Source organism: Onychostruthus taczanowskii, unplaced genomic scaffold (genome assembly GCF_017590055.1).
Source record: "Onychostruthus taczanowskii isolate IOZ18803 unplaced genomic scaffold, ASM1759005v1 scaffold68, whole genome shotgun sequence".
NCBI classification, from domain to species: Eukaryota; Metazoa; Chordata; class Aves; order Passeriformes; family Passeridae; genus Onychostruthus; species Onychostruthus taczanowskii.
Window position 1 is genome coordinate 4,388,236 of NW_024504566.1, and position 26,607 is coordinate 4,414,842.

Here is a 26,607-nt window from a genome sequence, read left to right on the forward strand (position 1 = left end):
GCTTTGAATCAAATGGTTGAGGCATTTTTTGAGCTGTCACATGTCTGTCAGATTATTCCTCTTTCTGTTGTAAAGATTCTCTGCTATGACAGAGAGAACGACTTGCTGAGGATTATACAGTACCGCTTCCTTGCATAGCTAGGCATGAGGAATTAATTACAATCTTAATGCTCAGCAGAAGTGACAGATTATGACTGATGGGGAATTGTGCTGGAGCAACTCATCTGAAAGAAAGGCAGGAAAAGTTGGTTCCCTTGGCTCCCCTTGCACAGTTGGGAAGTATGTGTGTTTTAAAGCATGGCAGCTGTGATAGGAGTCTCTTCAGCCCAGCTCTACACTCCAGCGAAATATGCAGACCTTTGATTTCTTCTCTGCTTCATGCCAGTACTTTATCCTTCAAACAGACACACTCCCAGTGGCCATGATGCATCTCTGTCTGGCCACTGAAGAGGTGAGCAAGGTCCAACATCTGAGCCAGCAGCTCTTGCTGCTGGTAGTTGTGACTGACTTAGCGTGTATGGCACCAAAACTATGTTATTTTATTCCTACCTCCTTTTTTGTTGTGATGTACCTTCATTCCTGTGGGGAAAACCCCTGCAAATCATCTATGGAATTGAAGGAAGAAGCCGGCAGAAACATGCTAATATCAGTATTTTTGCATTTCTCTTTGTGGCCCATTGCCCCTTGTTCAGAAAAAAAATATGTTTTTTCTATTGTTGAAGAACAAATGTGAGGAGATGGGACTGGGTCTTGTACACCTAACTTATTAGAACAATGCACACAAATTATTTTCCCTTAATGTACTACAGTAGCCATGATTGCTGGGAAAAAATCAAGACAATAATTGCAGTTAAAACCAATCCTTACAAATAAAGCCACACACGTGGTCAAATAATGAAGATAAGAAATCTAAGTTTTGTTGAACAGCCTCACACAAACCTATTAATCTTCATTACAAATTATTCTAACAAATGTGGATAGTTGTGCTAAATCCTCCCTACCTTTTGCTGGCTTCTCTATATGTATAGTAAAGTCTTGTATGCAGAAGTTACGTATAGCTATATTATGTTCTTTCAAGAACAAAATGACATGCATGGGAGCAGCTTTGTTTTTGGCAGGACAACATTGCAAATTTCTGTGAAAATGTGCAAGCAATTTCTGCTGGTTTGAGTCACCAGACTATGAGAACTAATTTAGCAGTCTGAAATTGAAATTTTTAATCTTTAAGTAGTTTAATTCTATAAGACATTAGACTGAAGTCTTATTCTTGATCTTTTTGCTTTTCATGATACCTGTAAAATTTCAACTTTAAAATGTATACTGAAAAAAGGCAATGAAAATTTTCAGAGTAATACTCAAGTAGTGATGCCTTTCATGTTTGTCATTTTTTTCTTCTTTCTCACACCTCAGATTCAGCTTTTGGCTGAGTTACTGAGCCTTACACTTTGCTAAAGCAGGTGGAGCCTGATATTCATTATTTGAAAATACATTTAGCAACATATTCTTTGTTGTGTTTTGATCCTAAATTTATAAATTTTTTCTGGCCTTCATTAGTAGTATTTTTGACTTTTATTGATATTTTTCTTCTTTTCTGTTGTTTATAAATAAGAATTTGGAGTTTGTGTCTGTCTCAGACTATTTTGACTAAGAGGCTTCCTATCACTGTACTCTCACTTATTTAGCACCATCTGATCCTGCTGATAACACTTTTCTTTCTAGAAATACCAGCATGCTGGGATTTTCTGTTGCTATACAAAAATATCTATTTTTTCCCAGTCTCATGATGTAAGATTGTACAGCAAAGCAGAAATGCTTCCTCTGTAGCACTTTGTGTCTTAAAAGAAGAAATACAAAAATTCCCTTCTTGATAAGTATTTCTTAACACTACAAGACTCAGTGGACTCTTTAGCATAGTTGTGTTCCTGCTAACACAAGGGAATGACAAGGAAGTTACTGTTATGGCCAGATGCAGAATTAGATTTTCTGTTGATATTTAAAACGATCAAAGAATAATTCTGAGGGCTTTTTCAAGAATTACTATTGAATGAACATTTTCTTGGTTCAGTAACATTAAATGGGAAAACATATTTGAGAAGGAGAATGTGAGAAATACAGCAATTTAATGAAATATCAATTGACTCAGTGATATGAGGTTATTGAATGCAGTGGAAGTATTAATGAGGGCAGTGCCCTTCTCTTTTGCAAGTAATTCAGATTATCTTTTTGATGATCTTTGGTTAGAAAAGTTTACTGCTTTGCAGGCTTTTCTTTTTAACAAAGCAATATGAAATTTCATTGGTTTGAGAAAAAAGAAAACTGGTATTAGCATCTACACCTAAGAGCAAAGATCACCTATATAAATCTTTTTAGGCTCCATGAAGCATTTCTTTACTATTTCCTAGCACTGGGCTGCATGTAACTGAGCTCTTCCAGAATAAAAATGTTTATACATGAGCTCATGTGGCAAAGAGAAGGCTGCTCTAAAAAGCATTAGACTTTTCCTAAATTAAGGGTTTCTTTTTATTAGATTTCCACTGATCTAAATGTGTATTTCAAAAGCTGAAAAAATAAGAAAATATTCAAAATATGTAGTTGCCTTAACAGTGTAGGAGTATAATACCCCTAAATGATGCAGCCAGTTCTTGCTTCTTGAGACATTATTTTAAAGATGGACATAGAAAGAGGTTAAAAACAACAAAAACAATGCTGATGGACCAGCTGAACTATTTGTCAAATCCCACATACAGAAGCAGAGGCATTTTACGTGGGAGATTGGTCTGTAAAAGACAGAAGAACGTCTTTGTGCAACAGATAGTTAACTTCTGGAATTTGTTGTCCCAGGATGCTTTGAAGGCAGACAATATAACAGATCAGTAAGCAGATACTAAAACAAATAGACAACCATGTACAATCACACATCTCTGATAGATTAAATCTCGATGCTTAGGGAGTCAAGCTAATGTGTTTTACCTGGGCACTGTCTGCTTTTCCAGTTGTCTGGAGACAGACTCTTGGCCTATATGGACTGCTGCTCAGACACAGAAATAAGGCATTTCTTATAATCTTCATAAAAGATTAATGTTGAGTAATGATTTTTGGATATACCATAACGTTATCTTAAACACCAAGAAAAAATGGCATCTATCTTTAGATATGCATCTAATAACACAAAAAAGATTTTTTTTCTGCTTACTTAAAATTGCAATTGTTTATTTCTGTAATTTGAAAGTTCAGTCTGAAAGACTACCACCAGTTCAAAAGTAGGTATCTGCAGTCTTCTACATATATATCTCGTAACAGAAGACATATGAAACCTGTTATTTTTTAAGATTTTTTATTGAATTGAAATATTTTTGAGTTTTTAAACTCATAATCATAACTTGTACTGTAAAAATAGTAATTCACTTATCCATGCATGGTTAATATTTTTTATTACTTGTAAGCTTCTCAATTATCTTTTTGATAGTAGTGTTCTTTAAAAAAAGGTACACTTCTAAAGGAAATTAATAAAAGGTATTTTAAAATATTATTCTCTAACAAACATAAATAGAATGAGATGTGAAGTTTCAGGCTTCCATTGTAAAAAGAATAACAACTCTCCCCCTTCCATAAATTAAAAAAAAAAAAAAATCAAAACAAAACAAACAAAACACCTTGAAAACACTTATTACACTGAGGGTTCCTCATTTTGCATATGCTGCCTAAAGCAGATTAGAAAATTTTAATACCTTTGGTTTGTCTTAGGCAATAAAGGAAGTATAGCAATTAGCTCCTTTGTGAGAGGTGTGTGGCTGGGGAATTATTTCTTACCATTGGACCTAGGCAGAGGTGTTGCCAGACTCTTTTAGCAGTCACATGTCTTCAAGAATGTAGCCCAGTAAGCTGTAACAGTGATGAGGAGGCAATGCTGCTGTGACCATCTCTGTCACCACTTTTTGAAAATAAGAGCACTGTTCTTCATTCAGAATTTCCTTAGGAGAGGAACAGGCCAACAGAGTTGTCCAAGGTGGTAGATGCTGTGATTTTCCCCTCTGGGATACAAAGAATTTTAAAACCTTTTGTTTTCTCCTCTGCTCCTGTGCACCTTTTCCTCCTCTCACGGAGCCTGTTTTTTGGAAGGCTGGCCTGGCCAGCAACCTCCAAGCTGAGGCCAAGTAAATACACAGAGTAGGTAACCAAAGGTCAGCCTGCAGCCTCTCCCGTGACGGTTTCTGTCACAAAAGTAATGGCAGAAAAACTGCTAAGGGAGAGGATTTGGGTGAGTAGAAAAAGTGAGTTCAAAGAGGAAGAATTTTATAGAGAGCTATGTTTAATAATTGCAGATTCTGCTGGCTAGAGTTTTGCTGCTGAGTCAAATTTTAAAATCCACAACTTAAAATCTGGGAAAAAGTTTGATCATCTCTTTTCTTAGGCTGGCAAAGGCATTACTGAGAGGAACATTTCTACGTGTATTGCAGAAAGAGAGAACATAGAAACAATTATATATCAGGTGAAATTTTAATCTTAGTAGCACCATAAATCTTAACATTTGAAATTCACTTCAAAACCATTGTCTTTGACTCCTTAAAATATGCCTAAAACTAAAATGTTCTCAGTTAATTAAATATTAATAAAAAGAGGGTGTAGGGTGCAGGGATTAATATCTTTGATTGCAATACCTCTTTGGGCTGTATGTGTCCTCCCATTACTACAGGTATAGTTTCCAATTTGACAATGATGTCAGGGTTTGGTAATTCACTTAGATGACCTAGAATAGCTAGTAAGTTTTTACCTTGGTAAAATGATGAAGCTAATGATAATGAATGTAACAAATTATTCCCATTTAATATATGATATAATATGATACTGTGAGTATCTGCTAATGATATTAGCAAAAACCTGTCATGTTATTTATCAATATAATCTAGTAGGAAAATGTGAGAAGATAATGAAATTGTACATTTATGTGGTTAATGAGATTTTTGTCAAAAGAACCAAAGTGAATAATTTTCATAGGCTTAACTTGAAAGGGCATAGTGTTGGAATCAGACAGATTCACAAGTGAAAGATTTGTAGAGAAAAATGAGCTATTTTATATTTTCTTTCTCCTGAATCAATAAACTGGTTAACCATCTAAATGAAAGTTATATAACCAATAAGGATTTCTCTGTTTTTCAGCACAAAATTACTGTTTTGTATTTCTTGCAAATTTTATCCTGAAAATAATTATAGTTCTTCTGGTTATGAGAATATGGTGAACAAAAGACTGAAGTAGTTTCAGTATTCCAAGTGGGAGTGAGAGATTTGTGTAAAAGTGTGTAGTAATTTCTATTCATAAACACCTAGTATATGCAGTCATCTTTAGATAGTATCCACTGTTGAATAAATTGAGAAATACGTATTGATTTTAAATATAGAATTTTCTAATGCTCCTTTTAAATAATAATGCTCTCAATATAGTTGGAGATAGTAATGTAAGTTATATATGGACCTTGTAAAGAATATGGTCCTTGAACAGATTTTCCACAGTACCACCTTTGCAGTATTTTGCTTTAGATTTAATCCAACTGGGAAAAAAGCCCAAACAAAACAAAATAAAACCCCAAACCAACAAACCACCCCCCCCCAAAAAAAAAAAAAACCAAAAAAAAACCCCCAAAAACCAAAAAAAAAAAAAAAAAAAAAAAAAAAAAAAAACCAAAAAAACAAAACACTCAAAACCCAACCCAGATTCTGGACTTATCTCTATTATTTCACAAACAGGCTTGCATAGTCATCCATAGTTTCATTTAAATTCACCAAAATTGTGTTTTCCTGAATGGGTTGAAGAGATCTTCTGTGGAAAGAATCATAAAATAAGAATGTTGCTAGAGCTAGAACAAGTGAAACACATGCAAGGCCACAATATAAAGGGTGCAGGGTAGAAGGCCCAAGTACAAAACTATTCACAGATGTTATAGGAGAAATTATAAAGTTGTCTCTGTGAGGGAAGCTACTGTTAGCTGATCTTTCTTAGCAGTGAGAACAGATTAGTTCTTCTTTGCTGGGACAAACAATATTAAATGCTTCATGCCTCCTGACTAGGTAAACAAAATTCAGGAGCAGAGGGAAATTCCTGTGCTGCTGAGTGTTATGTGCATGGGGATCTGCAGTGGCCTTTTACAGTTCCTGAAGGAAGGTAGTATGAATTGAAAAAAAAATTCAGAAAAACCACGTCAGGCTGGAAATGGGAATCATAAAAAGTGACTGCAAAAGAATGAAAAGAAATTTTACCCAAGGAGAAGTTATTTCCTTATAATCTGGACCCCCTGGCATTGCTGGTAAGTACTGCCTCTAGAACTGTACAGTTCACAAGACATAGAAAAGAGCTTCTGCCAGCTGTAGTTTTTTTTGAATCAGCTTACAGAATGCTTGCCAGCATCAGGGTAACAGACCTTTGTGATAGACATACCTACATATTGGTAAAAGTATTGAGAGAGGCAAAACCTAGGCCCTAGATATACATGATATCTTTAAAGCACAGGAAAATAAATTCTAGAAATGCTATCAACTCATGTCATTATCCAAGATCAAATTAAATTACAGCTTTGGGAAACATTCTTAGTGAATGGCAGAAATCATGAAAATCTTCTCGAGAAAGAGATACATGAAGGTAAAGAGCATTGAGATAAAGAATTTATTTTATCATGTGTATTGGTCATACAGAACAGCAGCAGCTCCAGAGCTCCTTCCTCATTAAAAAGCTTAAGAGTATTTTGAGGATGTTTTGAAAATTCAGGAAGGAAGGAAGAAAGAAACAACAGAAAAATTAATTGCATTGACATATGCCTTGATCATAAACTTGAGCAATTATCTGGAAAATTATGTGATATTAAGGAAGTTAAGAGACATTAATAGCTCCTTCTAAGTCTTTGGTATGTTTTGGTTAAATATATATGAATTCAAAAGTATGATTAGCATCCTTTTATGGTAAATTGATCTATCAAGGATACTTTTGCTCATAGTGATGATGCCATAAATTTTGTGAATCTTACAAGCAATGATCTCTCATTTTTTCACTCTTATAATTATTTCTCTTTCTTGTTACAGGGTCCTCTCTCATACAAATGGGGTGTTAATAAGGGAATGTCAGGCTTGAAATGAGTCTAATTTCTCTAGTAGATGAGCTGGCTTATTCTTTGTCCTTTCAATCATATTATCAGTTTAGGTAAATATGCACAAATCCAGTACTTTTCATGAATGCCATGTGTTTTAAAAGTTGTTAACTGCATTATACTGATGCTGATGTGGCAAGTAATGGGTAAATCACTATGTTTTTTAAGAATGACATGCTTTGTGAGAAATTATCTAATTAATGAAGCAGAAATATGAACATCTCCTGTACTTTCCATATCAGATTTCTACTTATTTGTAGCACTGTTGAGTTACAAGAACCTGCACTGATGCACTGTAGTAGGAATGCTTTAGCTGGGAAAAAAGAGATAGCATTTGTAGTTCAGCTTGCTTTAACAGCTTTGTGTAAAGGGGGTGTTTTTGTAATTATAATTCTGTCCCAAATAAGGAAACTAGTAAATTAGTGTTCATTTTTCATGAGACTTCAAAATATTTAATGGCAAAAAGTATAATAGACTTTATGTAATCAAAAACTTGCCCAGTTGTAGGCAGCAGGAATCACTGCCTCCATAATGGCTATTCCTAATATCACTGAATGGAGTTCTTTTGTTTCATATGTGCCATCTCTGTCATTTACATGTGTCTTCCTTTGTGGGTTCCCTTCTCAATATAGTAGGTCTGGCAACGCTTATGAAGCGTTAGGAATCCTCCAGCACTTTCCAGGTCCTGAGTTTGGATGCATTTTTTATAGTCAGGTCTCTCAATAACTGGTGGATCTACAGGTCATATGAAAAATAGATTTCAGCTCTGAGGCAAAAGTTAATAGCTGCACACAACTGAAGACTATTCCCTAACCTATTTGCTTACTCTCATGCATAGTCTGTAGGTGACCTTCAGAAAAAAAAAAAAATTAATTTCTTCACATATAGAATGCTGCCTTTATGTCTTTATGTACATGTAAAGGAAGAGTTAAAGCGGAAAGGCACAGATGGCTGTATGTGTGTGTTGGAAGTGAAAAAGGAGGTTTCTTAGGAGCTGGAAGGTGTTTAGTGTCATGTGTAAGATTCCCTGCAGTGATACTAATAAAGCTTGCATGTTATATTGCAGTAAGGTTTATGTTTTGGGATCTGAGTATCACTTGAAATTGAATATCTTAGCATTTGTTCATTCTGTGAATTTGATTAAGATTGTTGTATGTGGAAAAAGTTCCACATTATGGCATGTTGACCCTGGCTGAATGCCAGGTGCCCACCAAAGCTGCTTGTCACTCTCCTCCTCAGCTGGACGTGAGAGAAAAAGTGGAACAAAAGTCCTGTGGGTGGGGTAAGGGCAAGCAGAGATCACTCACCAGTTACCATCTTGGGCAAAATGAACTCAGCTTGGGGAAATTAGTGTATTTTGTTACCAAGCAAATCAGAGTAGGATAATGAGAAATAAACCCAAACCTTTAAAACACCTTCTTCCATCATTCCTTTCTTCCTTGACTCAACTTTACTTTCAATTTTTTCTCCCTCTTCCATCGCAGTGGTGCAGGAGAACATGGAATGGGTGTTGTGATCATTTCATTACATCTATGCTGCTCCTTTCCTCTCAGGGAGAGGACTCCTCACACTCTTCTTCTGCTTGATCTTGGTGTTTCTCTGATAGGACCATCCTCAACATGAATTTTTCCAATGTGAGTCCTTCTCACACTTGGCAATTCATGAAGTCCAGCATGGGTCCCTTCCATTCAGTGCAGTCCTTCAGGAACAGACTGCTCTAGTGTAGGTCCTCTGTGGGGTAAAAAGTCCTGCAGGAAAACCTCCTCCAGCATGGACTCCTCTCTCTATGGGGCCACATGACTGCCAGGAGCCTGCTCCAGAGTGGGCTTACCTTGGGGTCACAGTCTCCTTCAAGCATCTCCTTGATCCAGTCTGGGCTCCTCCGTGGGCTGCAGGTGGATCTCTGCTCCACCATGGACCTCCATGGGCTGCAGAGGGACAGCCTGACTCACCAGGGTCTGCACCAGGCTCTGAAAGAGAATTTCTGCTCTGGTACCTGGAGCACCTCCTCCTCCTTCGTCACTGACCCTGGTGTGTGCAGAGCTGAAATGTATTATCACTCTTGGTGAAATTACCATTGTACAGCGACTTTTCCCCCTTTACTCCCTTATCCCACAGGCCTATCAATGTTGCAGAGGCGCTTGGCCATGGCCAGCAGCGGGTCCATCTTGGTGCTGGCCAGCATTGGCCTTTTTGGACATGGAAGAAGCTTGTGACAGCTTCTCACAGAAGCACCCCTGTGGGCCTCATGCTACCAAAACCTGGCCACGCAAACCCAATAAACATGTACAGCAATTCATGTTGCTTGGAGAAAGTTGTTAAGTATGATAGAGACTACCTATTTTACAAAAGAGTTTGTATTTTTGTTTTATCTCCTCTGCAAACAGGACATTATCTACAGTGTTTGTTCCCTGTTGACACCCAAAGATATGCAGATTGCTGAGACCTTTGGATTTCTCAAGGTCAAATCAAACTGAAGGCAATCATTCCTCATCCAGCTTAGCCGAGCCAAGTTGCTTGCTTTGGCACTGCCGCCGCATCCTAAAAAAGCAGATTTTTCTTGCTTGTGGGCAGGTGGTTAGAATACCATATAGAGCTCATTTTTGACTGTCAAGATTGAAATTATTTCTCAGCCAAGGAGCTATAAGTACATCTGTTAGCTATTAAATTGTGGAGAAAAAAAAAAAAAAAAACAAAAACTTTGCAAAGGTTCAAAATGTACCTCATATGTAAAAAAAAAAGTAAATCAGAATTTCAGACCAGCTTCTGTAAAAATGTCTAAAAAGATAAATGCAATTCCATTATGTTCTGAACAAGAAAATAACTGCAGCTCTGGTAGACCGTATTCTTAAGCCAATGAGACCTCAACTACAGTTTGAGCAACAGCAGCATAGGTGATTATTACTGACGTGTTGAAGATGTCAATAAAACCTGACATTATTTTTTTTCTCACACCAGTATGGTTTTTAACAGATGTTTGGATTCTATATATCAAAATCTGGGTAATTTGATGTCTTTGCCTGTAATATTGCTAAAGTAAACCATTTAAATGGGAAGAATAAGAGGTGTAAAATATTTTTTATTTTTTAGTATAAGATAGTAAATTTAAGAAAGTGAAAGACTACTCTTCATTAGTAGAGGCTGTATGAAATTTAAGAGATTGTTCAGTAATTATAACTCATGCTAATGAACTAGATATGAAATTCGCAAATACTAAACTAATCATTACTTACAGCAATTTTTCTCTTAAGAATTCATCCAGATATCTTCTAAATTTATTAAAAACTTCATATGTGAGAGCTAACAGAGGTCATGGTTACAGTCAGTCATAAAAATGAGTCTAAGGATATTAAACCAAGAAAGAAAAATATAAGTTTGTAATGCTTTCAAAATATATTATTGACTGCAGTTCCTTAGTAGCAAAGACCTCTCAGAAGGGATTGATATAAAATTCCTGATGAGCTAGTAGTGCTTTTAAATTGGTATTTGCCTTGAGGATTTTTAGTTTTGCAGCCATTGTTGAATAGTGCTAGAAGCATTCCAAAGTATTTTTTCACTTTGAATTGTGTTTATTTTTCACTGAACTATATTTTCATTATATTTAAAACTGTTATTTATTTGCATAGATCTAAATGCCCAAATGTCATAGCAGTAGTCTTATCCTTAAGAAAAAGTGTGGAGTCAACGCTTTTCAAAAATCTTTGTGTTAGTAATTTGGCCTTGTAAGATTGCACGAAGTGATGGACAAGAGTTTTATTTCAGCATGCCCAGCTAAAATGTTTAACAAAAACAATAGTAGTACAAATGTAGTAAATGTAGTTTGTACATTTAGATAAGGACCCATATTGCCACTGCAGCACACACATGTGGTCTCTTCCTTGCAATTTGGTCAGAGACTAAAATTTCTGCGGGATTCGTGGAAGAGAGGAACAGTGACTAATTCTGACTATGAATCAATTTGGATTCTCTTAGGAAAGAAAACCAAGTTTGTGATTTTTTTATTTTAAAAATATCAACATAGTATTTGCAAGAGTAATTAAAAACAATCTACCATCATGAACGAAACACGGCTTTCTAAAGCCTGTAGCCTGGTTTGTTTGCAGCAATACTTTATTGCCCTATTCTGGAGTAACTAAAAAATGAAATTATTTTAAAAATTAAAACAAATATCAAGTAAAAGATGACCCAGCTCACTGTAACATGAGCCTTTGCTGTGGTTTGTTATTAATACATGCAGTAAAAATCTCAGATAGAAGTTTGTTTTCAATTCCAGAGTGTTCCACAGGACCGTAGTATTGCTAGAAAGGATGCAAAGTCCCCAGATAACTGCCCTATGCAAATACTACAGTAACACTTTGAACCAATTTCTTTAGGAAAATAGATTTTCTTGCCTCTCTTCTGTTCACAGGTATGTGGGCACTTATTTTTTACAATATATATTTTTTTCTTTTGAGCCTACATATGGGCAAAATCTGATGATTTATATAACCCATGCATGAAATGGCAGAAGGTTTTACATTTAACTGCTGAATTTAAAGGACTTATTAATGAAGTATCACTCCTATCTACTAAAGTAGACAATTAGAACTGCTGCTTTTGATTCTTTTCCATTTCTTCTTTTCTTCCCTATTCCCTTAATATGTTTACTAATATTGTAAATTTTAATTCTATTTCCTCTAAGTAAAAACTACTTGTATACAATAATCTGCTTTTTTCAGTATGAGAATTTGTATAAAATTCCTTTTTAATCACTACAAGACACTTTAAATTTTGCATAATTGCAGAAAAATATTCTGGTTTATGATGCTTATTTCAAGTGTAGAAAAGAAATATGTATTTACCATGTTTTAGAAATAAAAAAATGAAACAATTATAGTTACGGCATTCTGTAATCTTTCTCTTTTTGCCTTAGGCCTTAAAGAACACACCATACACCCGTGCTAAACCCTTAGATTTTCACAGAGTCTCTGAAAACCTTTGAAAGACCTATCCATGCAGACCATTTTTTTCCCCTCCAATTTTGTTTCTAAGTACTTTTTGCAATACTTTTTTCCCCTTCCTCTTAGTGATTTCCCAATCATAATAAAGGAGGAGATTATTTGGGGATAAGAGATTGTGTCAGGTCTGAAATTGAGTCGCTGACTGGCCTTTGCCATATTATTTTCCTGACATTTATGAGATAAACATGCCAGCAGAATTAACTTTCAAATCCTTTCACCCTTCTGAGTGAAATTCAGTCTTGTGCATGAAGTCTGTAAGGGTACAAAACTTTATCACAATATACTCTTGTGTATTCAGGAGGATGAATGAAAGAGAAAATGAAATATTTTTTGAGCTATTGTTTGCCTTTATCACTGATGGAAGAGACCATTTAATAATTTTCTGAAGTGTCTAATCAAACAGCAGAATTAATGAACAACTCTCAATTTATACTTTAAAACATTTTACTAGTAAAATATATGATATTTTGTAAAAGAAACTATTAATGAGGTGGAGCATTATGAAATCTAAAAACATAACTTTATTGTCCAAACTGTATGCCATATCTCTTGGAAAAAAAAAAGAATTTGCATAGTAATAAATGGCTTTTTTAGCATAATTGAATTATTATAGCATACTCATTGTATTTAGGAAATCATATATTTACCAACTAGGACAGTTTTACATTTTTGTTTTGAATGGTTTAGGAATTTAGTCTCAAATAGTGTGTAATATGGAGCTGTTCTAAAAGAAAAAATGAAGATCAGTCTTTTTCTTTTCTGCAATAGGCTCTTATTTTTTCAGCTTTCAGTGAAAATACATGTAGAATTCCATTTGAATATAGTACTGGAATGCTCATCCTTTTAGCTGCCAAAAAATAGCTGTTTGAAAAAGGATTAGTCAGATTTTGTGACTTGCAAATAAAGTAATTATTATTTTTATTTGACTAATATAGTCAAAGTTAATAAAATGCACTTTTGAGTATTCCTTATTCATCTAATATATCATGGCTTCCAGGGTATTGATTAGCTTGTCCTTTTAACATACTCACTCTCCCCCGCAACCAAAACAAACCTCCTCAAACCCAATATTTTTCATTTTGACTAGTGAATATCCCTGATTAGTGCTGTTACACAGTTCAGCTGAATCTCCTGATGAAGATGGTTTTCCATCTCCAATTGAATTTTTTTTAGTCTTAGCGTGTGCTCCTTCTGCCTTCTGCTCTGAGGGCATGTCTTCCAGACAGTGAAAGCCAATGAGCAGCTGGAGGCAACAAGCTAGATCAAAAGTGTATTTCTGTTGATGGACAGATTTGTTTATTCAAAAATAAATAAGAGGTATCACTATTCATAGTCCCATCTGTAAATGCTTCATCCTCGTAATAACTCAGTGTGCATGACAATTGCTGTCTGGGGTTAAAGCACAACAACATCACTGTATCAATGATTGCAGAGTAACAGGTCCCATCTGAAAGAAAACAGAAGTGTGTGGTAGAAGGCAGACTGGCATTGTGAAAATGACAGCTACTTGGGGGAACTAAATACAGGAATTTTGCATCCTCTGCACCTCAGCTTTAGTACTAATCTGTAGTTTGTCATTTTGTAATATGGGGACATGCTGCAGCAGTATAATTTTCTGTAGAGGATGGCATCAGTGTCATTTTTCTTCATCACTTGGCCTTCTCTTAAAGGTTTTTTTTAAGTTTATCCTGTTTAGCCTGTCACAGCTGAACGAATCCTACCACCAGGACAGAATAATTGAAGGAATCTATGCTCTGAATCTGACAACAGTTCAGATACAACAGTATATTTTTGATGAAGAAAAACAGTCTCAAACTGTATCATTATGTGCCTGCAACATATGAATGTTCGCTGATATTTACCTGAGATAAAATCTCACGGTTCAAAATTTTGTTACTGCAGAGGTGAAGTTAATACTCTGTTAATTATATTTATCTGAAAAGTCTCTTCCTTTCTTGTGTTGTGATTTCTGACAAAACAATGTAGTAAACAGTTGATAGTGCAACCAGCTCATACAAAAATTTGTATATATTTTGACTTGAGTAATATTATTGAAGTCCCAAGGACTTCAGTGCAGGAAGTTTTAAGCTAATGCTGAGTTGTATGCAAGGTCAAATTCCAAACCCGGGAATATGTGAATTTTTCCTAACAAAACATTGTTGGGGTTGGGGATTTTTGTGTTGTGGTTTTTGGGTATTTGGGGACTTGTTTGTTTGTTTCTAAAATCTTTTAAACTCACCATTTTTTCCCAATTCTGCTTAGAACCATTGGATACAAAAAGAAGTATGTGAAAGTTCCACACGGTCATATTTGGGTGGAAGGGGATCACCATGGGCACAGCTTTGACAGCAACGCTTTTGGTCCTGTAAGTCAGTTCTCTGTATGTCACACTTTGCAACTGAAAAACTGTGCCAATATGAAACACAGTGAGTATGAACTGACTGTGAGTGTAGTTTTCATAATTTTTGTGAGAATTGTTAAAATTTATAAAACATCTTGGTCAGCAGATATTGAGTTTTTTCTTAGCTATTATAAAAAGAACAAGGACTTCTTTCAATTCCCCACATGGAAGGAGTTGTGGTAGAGATTTTAAATTTGGAGGGATATGCTGGAGTTGTAGCCAGAGGGTGTGCCAGCTCCCTGTAGCTGACAGATGCTCCCTGAGGACATTTTGCCAGCTGATACAATTTGGAATGATTCCCCCCTGGGAGCTTTTTCTTGCTTCAGTGCCAGTGCTGGGATAAGAATTGGGGAACTGTAACCATGCTTAACAAGTGTTAACTGGTAAATCAGTGGACAAGAGTAGAAACATTTTAAAACTCTTCCCAAAGTAAATATTTAAATTTTCTTTGCCTATTGAATGAAAAGAAAATATAATCCATAAAATCTGTTTCTTGATTAGTAAAAGTGTACATCTTTTCATCAGTAGGACAGTCAATTCTTTTCTGAACTCTAGTTTGGGTTTGGTTTTGGCTTTGTTATGCTTTGTATAGATTCTTGTTCTTGTTTTAACTTAATCTAGCATGCAAGAAATAGTTGCATAAACTGTGTATCCTGTTGTGGAAATCAAACTCTTTTAGCCCTATTCCATATGCAGGATTTTTCTCTCTTTTTAAGGGAGAATATTCCTCTAATGGTATTTAAAAACCCACTGTTTGTCACAGGGAATCTGTCAAGATTGGATTTTTTCCACCCTTATGAATTTCATGTCTATTTCATACAGAAGTCATCTCACTGACTAGTTGAATTAATGACAAGAAGGACCTGATGAGTTTATCTGGCTTCTTGAAGTTTAGCCCAATTATTAAATTAAAATTTTTCTCAGGAAATAATACAAAATAGGCCCACTGTCTAATTTGGAGTATGTAATGGTGATGCCTTCTTTTAGTTTGCCTCACTTTTTATGTGCTTGTATTTCCTGCTGTTTTTCGTTATTATTGTCCTTCTACGATCTTCTAAGATTTCTAACATCTAGTTTTAGAGGTTCTTTCCAGCAGAATTAAGTCAGTCTATCCTGTGCAGGTATCTCTTTCCTCCCTTAGTAAGCTTTTCTCTGTCACTCTCTGTTCCCAACATAAATCTTAGTCATAAAGCCACTAATCTTCTTTTCACTTACAAATATATTGCCAATGTAGGCTCAGAGCATAAAGCACCTTTAGCAGTTGGACATTGGTTTCAGATTTACAGCAGCTCACACAGAAATTCATACAAGGTAAAATCCTGAAGTTAGGCACCATGCAGCTTTCATGCTAGATAGAATGTTGGGGTAAATCTAAATACCCTGGTTTTTTTCTCAATTCACTGATGTTTATAAATATTAGTAAATCCCCTTCACTAGTCTTTGACCTCACATTAATCATCAGTTGTTAGCTAACATCAGATAGTATATCACTTTTCTTAGAGCAATGGCACTTTTGAGAGCTAGCAGGACAGGTTTTGACAGTGAATTCTTTAATCTTTCTGCAGGAAGAATGACCTTTGTGTTGCTTTGATGAATACATTATGGGCAAGTCAGCTGTAAATAGGTATTTTCCTCTCAAATTAAATTAGAACAGGAATCGCTGAATGCAAGCAGAAGGCACAGAAGAGATCACAGGGTTTGAAACTAGCTTCAGAATACTAAAATATAGAATTTTTTGTCTGTAGAAGAAAGTGGAAAGTGCATTTAGAAGGACACACTGCACTCTCGGTTCTTTTCATTCTACAAATGTAAGATTTTAGGTTACTGGGGCATTTTCTATTGCTCTTCTGTACTCTGGAGATTATTTGCACAAGTGAATTAAAATATCAAAATTACTCTTTCAAGCCATTCAGAAGGTATGTATTTTTTGAAAAAAAAATTCTCTCCTAAGACTGCAGCAGTGGTAAGGAACAGACATGATAAAACATGGGAATGTTTTTCTCGCTTTGTTAGTATATAGGTCACTTAAGATAATAGGTAAAATGTGTGTCACATTAGGACATGTGTATCACAATTCTGACTTCCAAAATGATGTTTTCTTTGATCAAAAGATGCAGTAGAAATAGTAGGAGCTTAAGTGTACTGTGTTGTAGTCTACCGTTGCTTCTACTTTAATGTGATCGTATAGTAGAAAGGCATTTGTAGTGCAGATAGACTCAGTAATGTTTTGTAGATGAACTTAATGAGTTACATGGGGCATAAAAGGAAATTATAGAAAAACAGATTGAAAACAGATGTTAGAATATTTTTTTTTTCTCTTGGAGAATACTCTGTGTAATGGCCTAATGGGTTAGGTTGATAAAGCATAAACCCTGATACCAATCATGTTCTAAATTAGATGCACCTTTGGAGAGATATGAATTTCTAAATGGCAAAACTTGGCCTGATTAAAATATGTTTATTTAGTTCATAAAAATGTTATAAAATAAATTATATCGTTATTGCATGGTTTTACAAGACTAAAATTGGATTTTTAAACAATAGACACGTATTTTCCTGAAGGGTGTAAATAAAATGAAAATGTTTAAACTAAGATTTTTAAAGGTTTACTATTTCCTTTTGTGCTTAATTTTGTCTTTGAATAAAATTAGTACCTTAACTGATAGAAGAATAACAGCATATATATGGTTAGTGCTTAAGTAGAAATGCTATTAGCTTTGTATATGATCAAAACTAAGATATTAATTACCCTTTCTTAATGTGGGACTAAATTAATTAAATAATGGCTATTGTACATTGCCTTTTAAAAAATGCTTTGTGTAATGCTGAATAGCAGGTGGTGCATAATACTACTGCTTTAATACTAATGTGTTTCAGGTTTGGAAATCTGTCAGCCATTCATAACAGGGAAAATAGCTGTTTTGAAGAGAAGCCAATAAACATCTAGAGAACTTGCATATTTTTACTATTATTTAAGGGGTAAAAAATTACATATTGCTGGATTTTTTTTCAGTTACCTAGACTAGGGTGAAGATTTCTGTTAAACTGACTGTTGCTGTTTCTAAATTCTGAGTGAAGTGGAGTTTTATAATATTAGGTTAGCATTCCTTATTTGTCATACTACAGAAATGTGATAATGAATACCTAATATAATTAAGGTACCACTTTTTAAAGTTTCTTCTTTTTGTTTTCCATTCTGGTAATTTTCCTATTTGATGGACCTTTTTGTTATGGGTTGTAGTTCAGCAGCATAGGAAATATAAAAGTAATGTTCCTGGCAATGCTTCTGCTTTCTTAGATCAGAAATGCAGGAGATATTATAAAAAATTGGTGAAGTATTTGCTGCTTCAAAGTATCTGCTGCTTCAAATTTCTTAAAAATTTTAAAGTGTTAACTTTATGCCAGATCAGGTATTGTCTTTGCTTGCATAGTTGGGATAATATCAGCATAAAAGCAAAGTGACAATTTATATTCTGTTTCCAATATTCTGGCTGACTCAAGGAAAAAGTCATTATAAACTGTACTTTGTGTAGATTAAATGTTTAGAGCTGGTACCCAGCAGTGCAGAGATGATTATCCAAACAATATGTGAGGGTATCTAAGAAACAGTTATTAATAAGTGCATGGAATAACTGATATATTCCTGGATGTACACATCTGTAATGAGAAGCTCTCTCATAATTTTAAAAGTAAAACAGGCAAATTTTATCTTATAATGCTCTTATTTATACATTTACATATTTCCAAATGCCTCCAACCTGGGGATATGAAAGACCTTTATAAAATTAGGGCTTGCAACCAACGGCAGTCTTTCAGTTGTCATGTTTAACACCTGAACAAAAGATCATTAAAGTCAGTGAGAGCTTTCTGTTGGCTTTAATGGCTTTGGATAAAGTTCTTTATGAGTTAACCTGTACAATCCAGTGTAAGGGCAAAAAGCTATTATCCTCCTTGTCTTCCTTGGAAACTTATGACACAGGTAGGTTCAGTACATTGTCAAAAGTATCTCTTTTTGCCCATCCAGGACCCTATCGTAGCCCTTTTCCTAAAAATATATCTTTATTGTGTTTATTTTCAAAACTAAATCTTGTTGAGCCTGAGCCTAAATTTTTTTGTTTGACAGAAGTTTTACATTCATAAGCTTCAAATGAGTAAATTGCTTTTAGTTAGCATTACCATAGAGGCCAGTTTTTATGATTGCCTATTCTGTACTGTAAATTCATGGAATAAAATATCTGAAAGACATTAATATCTGTTTAACCACATTTTCATTTAACAGCACAAACCTGTAGACTGTGGCTAGGAATCTATAAACTAGGGTGACACTGAACAGAATGTGCTGGATTTATTCGTTATTTTGATTTGATTTTCAAAGGCAATCATCATCCCTTTCAGCGACAAGATAGGAATGGTTTAACTTTTAACCCTCAATGGGCAAATTCAATTACAAACAGTAGTAGAATGTGATTTTTAAATTTTAGTGAGTTTTAAATTATTTTTATTTAATGATTTTTTTAGGTTGATCTAGTATTTCTCTCTGTAACTACTGTTAGTGAATACGAGTAGTCAAAAGCAGAGAATAAGAAAATTACATTAGAGATTACATTGAATGGAAATATGATATTTCTAATAGAGTGCAGATGTTACTGCTGGTAAAGGAAATATTTAAACCAGGATGTCTTGTGAGAGTACCTCTGCTTCATTTGCTCTGTTATCTTCTGAGGGGGGTTCAGTGGACAGTTGACAGAGGAAGCAGATCTCTTTCTGCAGTTTTGAATTACTTACATAACAGCAAACAAAGAATACCACGTCTTGAAAGTGCACATCATCTTGGTGATGATCTTGCCATCTGGAGAAACTTTCATATGTGAGCTGTAAACTAGTGCAAGGATTACATATCTCCCTGAAATAGAGCAGCCTCTAAGACAAGAAGTGGGAAGAGTTTAAGAGCTCCCAGCAGGGCACTGAACATCACTGCATTGAATTGCACAGTAAGGCACATAGCTAGGGCACGCTTCCCACAGAGAGCTCTGCCAGGGCTTGAAATACCTGCTGACTCCAAAATGCCATTCAAAGAAGCTTAAAACAAATATGTCAATGGCAGAGTACCAAACCCTGTTTTTCTTACTTTAGAACAGTCAAGAAGAGATAGTCAAGGGTGGCAATACAAAAGTGTGATTTTAACAAGAAAACACTTATCTGTGCTTACACTCCTAAAGTTAATGTAGGTGAGGAGAAGAGTGATGACAAAGGAGTCAGTGAAGGCTGGGAATGACCTGCTGGGGACTTGTCTGCATTAACTTGCTAACAGATGTTGCAGATTCTTCAGTTAATCTTTTGCTACCACTGCAACCAGTGCAACTTCACTCTGCTATATAGATGTAGCCTTGGAGAGTGGTGTAACTCCTATGGGGTCAGTGACATTTCTAGCTCTCTCTTGGGTATTAAAGAAGAAATGAAGCCTGTGTTTAAACAGGATGTTAATGCCAATATGCAGTTACTGCCATTCCATATTATTTATCTCTGGCTACTGGCAAAAATGAAACAGGTGAAACTGTTTGAAATCAGAAAAAAGACTTTGCTTATGGAGCATGAAGTTACCAGCAGTAAATGGCATGGAAGCACAGCTTGAACTTGTAAAAATCTATGGTGAATAAAACAGATAGGGCATTATGTGTTATGACTGATGATAAATAAAGCTCGAAGGGTAAATATGCTCGTCTCTGAGAGAGTACTGTATGTGAGATGCAAATTGGGATGGTGGCTATTCTGTGAAGAATGACAATTCACTCCAGGAGCTGCTGAAGGGGAGCCTTGCAAATAAGATCGTGTGGCCTGACTGCCCATTAAATTATCATGGCTAACTGAATTTGCACTATAGGGAATAAAAAGTCCCCTATAGCTGCCCTAATTATTTTAGAAAGTAAAATATTTAGCTTGACTATTTAAACCAATGCATATGGCTATTATCATATGACTAAAAGCTCTCAGTTAAGGCTACTCTATTTCTTAGCAATAGAAAATTTGCTTTTCGTCTTAGTTATGTCAAATCTTATTTTATGCATTCTAGATAATTTTCTCTATTACTTGTAAATGTAATTTATTTAGCATTGATAAAGCTTCAGTCATTCTGCTTATTAAGCAGGATTTATGTAGCAAATTCAAGCGTAATGAATTATTAATGCAAATATTTATTATTTCTGAATGCAAGAACCTTTAAAGAATTTTTCAACCACATTGAAAAGAATGGTAGTCTGAGCCGTCTTTTGGCATCACTTATATTGAAATAAACTAGGAAAAATGTTGAAACAGTATTGGATCTATTTACTGAAATATTAGAAGAGATCAGAGAGCTGTCAGAATCATGCAATCATTTTTAATTATCTAATTTGAACAGCTCTGCATTCAAATATAATAATTTGTGAAACTCTGTGTACTCCTTCATCCATTTCCTAACAATTCTATTTCTCTCATGTTACTGTTTGGAATATTCTTATATTTGATAATATTTCTGAAGGGTTTGTAACATTATAATGTCTATATTGAATTTTTAAAAATTGCTTGTTTTAATGCATACAAGGCACAAAGCAATCTTTGCTGACTTCTCTATAGTTTAACTGTGTAGGAAATTTTGATTCATGCTGGCATTCATATTAAGGTTTGCCAGGACATAATTGAAAAAAACCACTTAATGTATTTATTTCTTTATAATATTACCTCATTGGACATGGATTATTGTCAAAGCTCAGACAATGATTACTAAAAAAAAGTTCTAAATTTTAGTTTGCAGAATTAGGACATTTTGATTTACCTGATTCCATTTTTGGATACGATAAATGCTTTGGTGCAATAAGTGCTCATGTCATTAAAGGTCCCAATCCTAAAATAAGACTATTTTACTCTAGCGCCTTGTTTACATGATTGCACATTATATTGGAAGCTTAAAAATGTGTGTTTGTGTGGCAGTGAATGTGCAAACAAATGTGTATGGTTTTTTTACACGTGTGTGTTTATTTCATTTAGAAGCAAAACAGTGTTGAACCATGACAAATACTATACCAGTACTGCTATGAATTATTAGAGGGAAGCAATGTTTTCCATGCACTTGGTGCAGTGTGCTTTGGAGATTCCCTGCAGCAGAGTTGGTAAATAAGCCCTGAGAAAGGCCCCTGTGACAGACCTGTAGCTCACCATGCAGAGGCTCAAAGCAGGCTTTGCTCAGCCTTGGGGGGGAAGGCTGCAAGGAGAGGTCAGAGGTGTCCTCAGCGCTGCTCAGCGCGTGGGGAAGGCAGGGCCAGCCTCCTCTGAGACACAGGGTCGTGGGACAGGGACACCAGGAACAGTGCGCAAAGTTCTGAATGAACATTAAATTATTGAAGTTTGGGCTTTTTTCATTATGGCAAAGTCGTGCGTTGGTTGCTGAAAAAATTAGGAAAATCTCTATTTTTGGAGATAGTAAAAAAGTCTACCTGGAGAGCTCTGAGGAACTTGGGTTGGCTGAGTCCTGCCATGTGGGAGGTTGGACTCCAGATAAGGTAAGATAAGGTAATCTCCAGATGCCCCTTCCTACCTATATGTCTGCATATAGGAAAATTATTTTTATTTTGTCAGAACTCTTTTATTTAGCATTTGGACAGTAAACTGACAAAAGTTATGTGTTAACACTGATGGAATCACATTCATCAAGAGAGAGAAAATAGTAAATTTACTTTTCTATTGCTGCAGTCTCTCAGAAGATTATCAAGGGCATCAAATTGCATTTTAGAGTGTATAAACATTTCTTTGCAAATCTTTATTTGTATTCCCTCTGTTCTAAAATGAATAGTTTGGAAAATATACTAGATATCATGAATTTTCCTAATCTGGCAGTGTTTAAACTCCAGCCTGAGCAGAGAAGAAAATTTTTTCTCAGATATTAACAGCAAACACTTTCTTTTTTTTTTTTTAAGTAGTACTTCAGGCTTTATAGGTATCTTATGGAGCAAATAACAATATTTAATTTGAGCTAAATCAAATTTTTATGAGGATCCTGATCTTTCAAACATTTGTTTTTATATATTTTGTGTCTATAGGATTTTTTTAATAAAGTCCAGGGCCTGCATGTTTCAGACTGCTCTTCTTGTTTATGTTATGTCTTTTCTCCATCTCTTATTTTGAAACACTTATTAAACTAAGCATCCTAGTTCAAACTGAATAATTTTACTGATTCTGGTGACAGCTAATTCAGTAAAAAATTAAATTTTTAATTAAGCAGAACTTTTGCTGTTAAATAATCCCTGATTGTTATCCAAGCAATCAAACCATTTTCCAAACTGTGTGGGCTTTTTTTGAAAAATACAATTGTAATGGACATATTTATTTTGTTATTAAATTTCAGAAAATACAAGGATAGAAATGTTTTTTGATGAACATAATCATGGTCTTGTCAGAGAAACGTTCAGATTGATAGCACAATTTTCAAGTTATTTTTTTCTCTCACTGCAGAAGAGACAAGTAAGAATAATTCTTCAGAGGTAATTCCCACAGAATGTTACATTTGGTGAGAGAGATAGTGCCTACAAACAGAGTAGCAAATAGGTTTGCAAAACAAATCATAAAATATATTCCTCTTCCCCTGACTGGTATTTGAGATAATGTTACTTAATTAAAGTTGGGTATTGTTCTTTTAAGTTACTTGCTCTGAGGATTTGGGCACTGCAGATTAACATCTATTAAAGTTTGAAATTTTATGTAGATTTTAATTAAGAGTTCCTGCAACTCAATGTCAGATTCAGGAAGCAGCACAGTTTTTGTTTTTCTCTTGTCAGTCTGGAGATTTAGAAAAGAGTTGTGTATAATAAGAAAACTGGTATTTCCTCTTTCGCATATGCACCATTTATATAGCTATAATGTATGTCCTGATGGAATTATTGAAAATGTGTTTAAATGCATTTGATGCAAACCTGAAATCTCCTATCATATGATCAGCAGTCCTCTGTGGTCACGAGGACAAGTCCCATGTAAAGTTTTGATTGTGAACCTTGATAACAATGGCTGCAAGCTGCAATATCTGTTACTCAATATCACGTTTTCTAGTTGCAAAATTTTATTTTTACCACAGGTAATCTATCCCAATATAATTTTAAGGAATGTTATTCTAAAATATGTATGCATTAGAGCTTGTACCAATGCTGTCTCTTCTTCCTGAAATATATCTTCTTGAAGCTGGGAGACCAGATTACAAGCTTTGGGGTTGTTAACTTGTACACCTCATATTTGTGAGATATCACTTTTTGCAATGGGAGTAGAAGGAAACCACAGTAGTAGTTAACATGATATGATGAGATCTGATATTTCTTTCCTAGCAAAGGTATAAATCTGAAGATGATGAACAATTTTCACTCTAAATCATGGGTCATTGATTGGTAATTGATCAGTTGCTAGAAAGAATGAGAAAGGAAGGAAGGAAGGAAGGAAGGAAAATAACACTTCCACTTCTGGTGGAAATCATGCAATTTTAGTAACAAAAATCTGTGCAGGATCAGTTAAACTAATAAGAAAAACAAAAGTCTCTCAGTATTCTATGATGGTAAAATGAATTATCAGGTATTTTCTGGGTGAGTCACTTCATGATCTTTCTTAAGAGCATAGTAAATGGTCCCCACAAAGACTGCTTCACAGCCATTGGATTAATGTATATGAAAGGGTACTTAAGCAAAGGGTTAAACTTATTAAAACCTTTAGTCAGCACTGCCGGAGTTATTATTTGTAGAATATAGCTTTGACTTGGTACACAACCAAGACAGGAAAGCAAAGTGCTACAAACCTTCCCAATTTTTCTCTTGGACCACCTTAGCAGGACTCAGTTTTTTTGTAGTTTAGCCAGTCAGAAATTTTAAAGCCAAAAGCTCATCTTCTTTCCACTAAAAATGCACAAAAGAAATAACAGAAAGTTTAAATGCACTATCATTTTAGCAGTTTAGTATTTTCAATTCTGTATTATGCCCAATCATATTCACATATTTTCATATTATGAAAATTAAAATTCAGGTTTAATTTGCAACTTATTAAAAACCAGGATTTGTATAATTTAGATGCCAACATAACAGACTCTGGACTACTCTGTAACAGATGTGAAACTGGTATCCAACACTGAATTTTGGCCATATACACACTACCTCTAATGAAAGCCAGGGGAAGCCTGTGACCAAAACAAGATGTAATACACTGAAAAAGGAGAGGGATCAGAAGAAGTGACTACCTACAAAATCCTCCATGACTTCTCCTTGGCAGGTTATAGCTCCACCTAATGTAATGCTCACCTTCACATTTCAGAGGTTTTGGCAGGTAGAAAGAGCTCACCAGATGATGTTTTTTACCATTTCAGAGATTAGACACAGGCATTCCAGGACCCATTTTTTTTCACGACTCTTATCTGTCACAACCATGAGACACGAATTGAAATTTGTTCTTAAAAATGCTGCTAATGCAGGTTTTCCCACATAGGATAATTCAGAAATACCTATGTTACTCTCCCAGACTGAATAGTAAAAAAATGAATGTTTACTTTGGAGTGAAATTAGGCATGCCCCTCAGAAGTTTTGATATTGCTGCAACTGTTGTGTTCTCTGTATCCTCAAGCTGTGGAGAGATACAACACTCTCCTTTGACAAGCTCAATATTACTGTTTTCTCTGAGGTATGTATTATTTTCTGGTAAGTCCTGTAATACAGGCCTTAAGAACTACTACTGCAGGACTTAGAAACTGCTTCATATTCATGATATCTGTACCCAAATATGCTGTTAAGTCTTATGCATTGTCAGAGGAATTTTAGAGGCCCTCAGAGTTCTGCATGCATCAGTGAAAGCGTAAGGTCTCAATTCCAAACATTCCTTAGTTAATATAGGATCTGATTATACTTAGTGAGTGGAGCTATGTAAAGAATAAATCTAATTTTCACAGTTATTAAAATGTTTGTAATATCAGAGTGAATTTTTGTTCACATCAATTTTCGAAGAAACCATTGTATTTTCAATTAAAGAATTTGATAGTATTACAAAGAAATTAGCTTTTAAATGAAAAATATTTAGATTGAACAAGATAAAAAAGAGAAGAATAAAGTCTTCATGTTTGCATGAACATCTTAATGATTTTGAGTTAGGAAGAAATGTCATTTAGTCACTTTGGATCCCATTCAGAACTCTCTTATATCTTCCTACTGTTAGGTTCTCTGAGAGACTTTTTCTGTAAATCTTTCATAAGTACTTTTCTGTTGTTACAGCATCTCAGTTTCAAGAAGCAGAAGGGGAAAATGCATTTGTTTAAAATCTGCAGCTCATTGTTTCCTTATACAGCTGAGTGCTCTACTAGCCCCATTAGTTGTGCACATACCAGCTATGTTTGTACATAACAGGTAAGTTTGTACAATGGAAACTTGCTCAAGAAATGGATTTTAGTACATAAATTAGAAACAAAGTTCATATCAAAGAGCTCATATCTCTTCCCTTCTATAATATTCACTCTCCTCTTCCAAGTTTGTTCAAAGTTGTGTACTTTGCACTGTGCATAGAAAAAGATGCAACTCACATAACAGTAGAAGAAAATCTTGTATTTCTGTGGTAGCATTCATCTTATGTTTGAACTATTTCCTTAAAAAAGAAAATAATAAAGATGCTATCTTGATCATTTATATTTGCATTTGCTTGCAGTGTGGTTTGTATGGAAGGCTGATTTTGCATCTATGTTTTAGTTTGAAGTTTCAGGAAGCAGTGCAGCCTGAAGTAAGTCATGCATTAAAATAGAAGATTATAATGGGATATCTTTCTTCCCTGGTTTGCTTTTAGAGTTCTCTCCTGGCACATTTTACACAAATTAATTTGACAGTAACAAAAACTAAAAAGGTATTTGGATTACTTCAGCAGTAAACTAGCAATAGAGCCATGTCATTTCAATTTATCACTTGTCTTTAAGTGTGTGAAACCTTAGTGCTTCATCACATTCAAATAGATTGCTTATATATAGAAAAAAGCTGCAGACTTCACAGAGAGGGGAAAAAAAATTATCAACTGCCAGCTGAGCTTTCACATTCTCCCT

The 26,607-nt window shown here is 34.9% G+C and overlaps 1 protein-coding gene across 3 annotated transcripts in view; it reads left to right on the top strand.

Moving 5' to 3' along the window:
• The window catches only part of IMMP2L (inner mitochondrial membrane peptidase subunit 2), a 407,522-nt gene that overhangs the window by 300,432 nt on the left and 80,483 nt on the right, over positions 1-26,607 (top strand). For 2 of the 3 annotated variants that reach the window (XM_041421053.1, XM_041421052.1), the window contains exon 5: positions 14,396-14,498. The exons of the other annotated variant lie outside the window; for it this stretch is intronic. In XM_041421053.1, the coding sequence (XP_041276987.1) occupies positions 14,396-14,498 (103 nt within the window). The remainder of the gene's footprint in view (positions 1-14,395; positions 14,499-26,607) is intronic. 3 annotated transcript variants of the gene reach the window in all.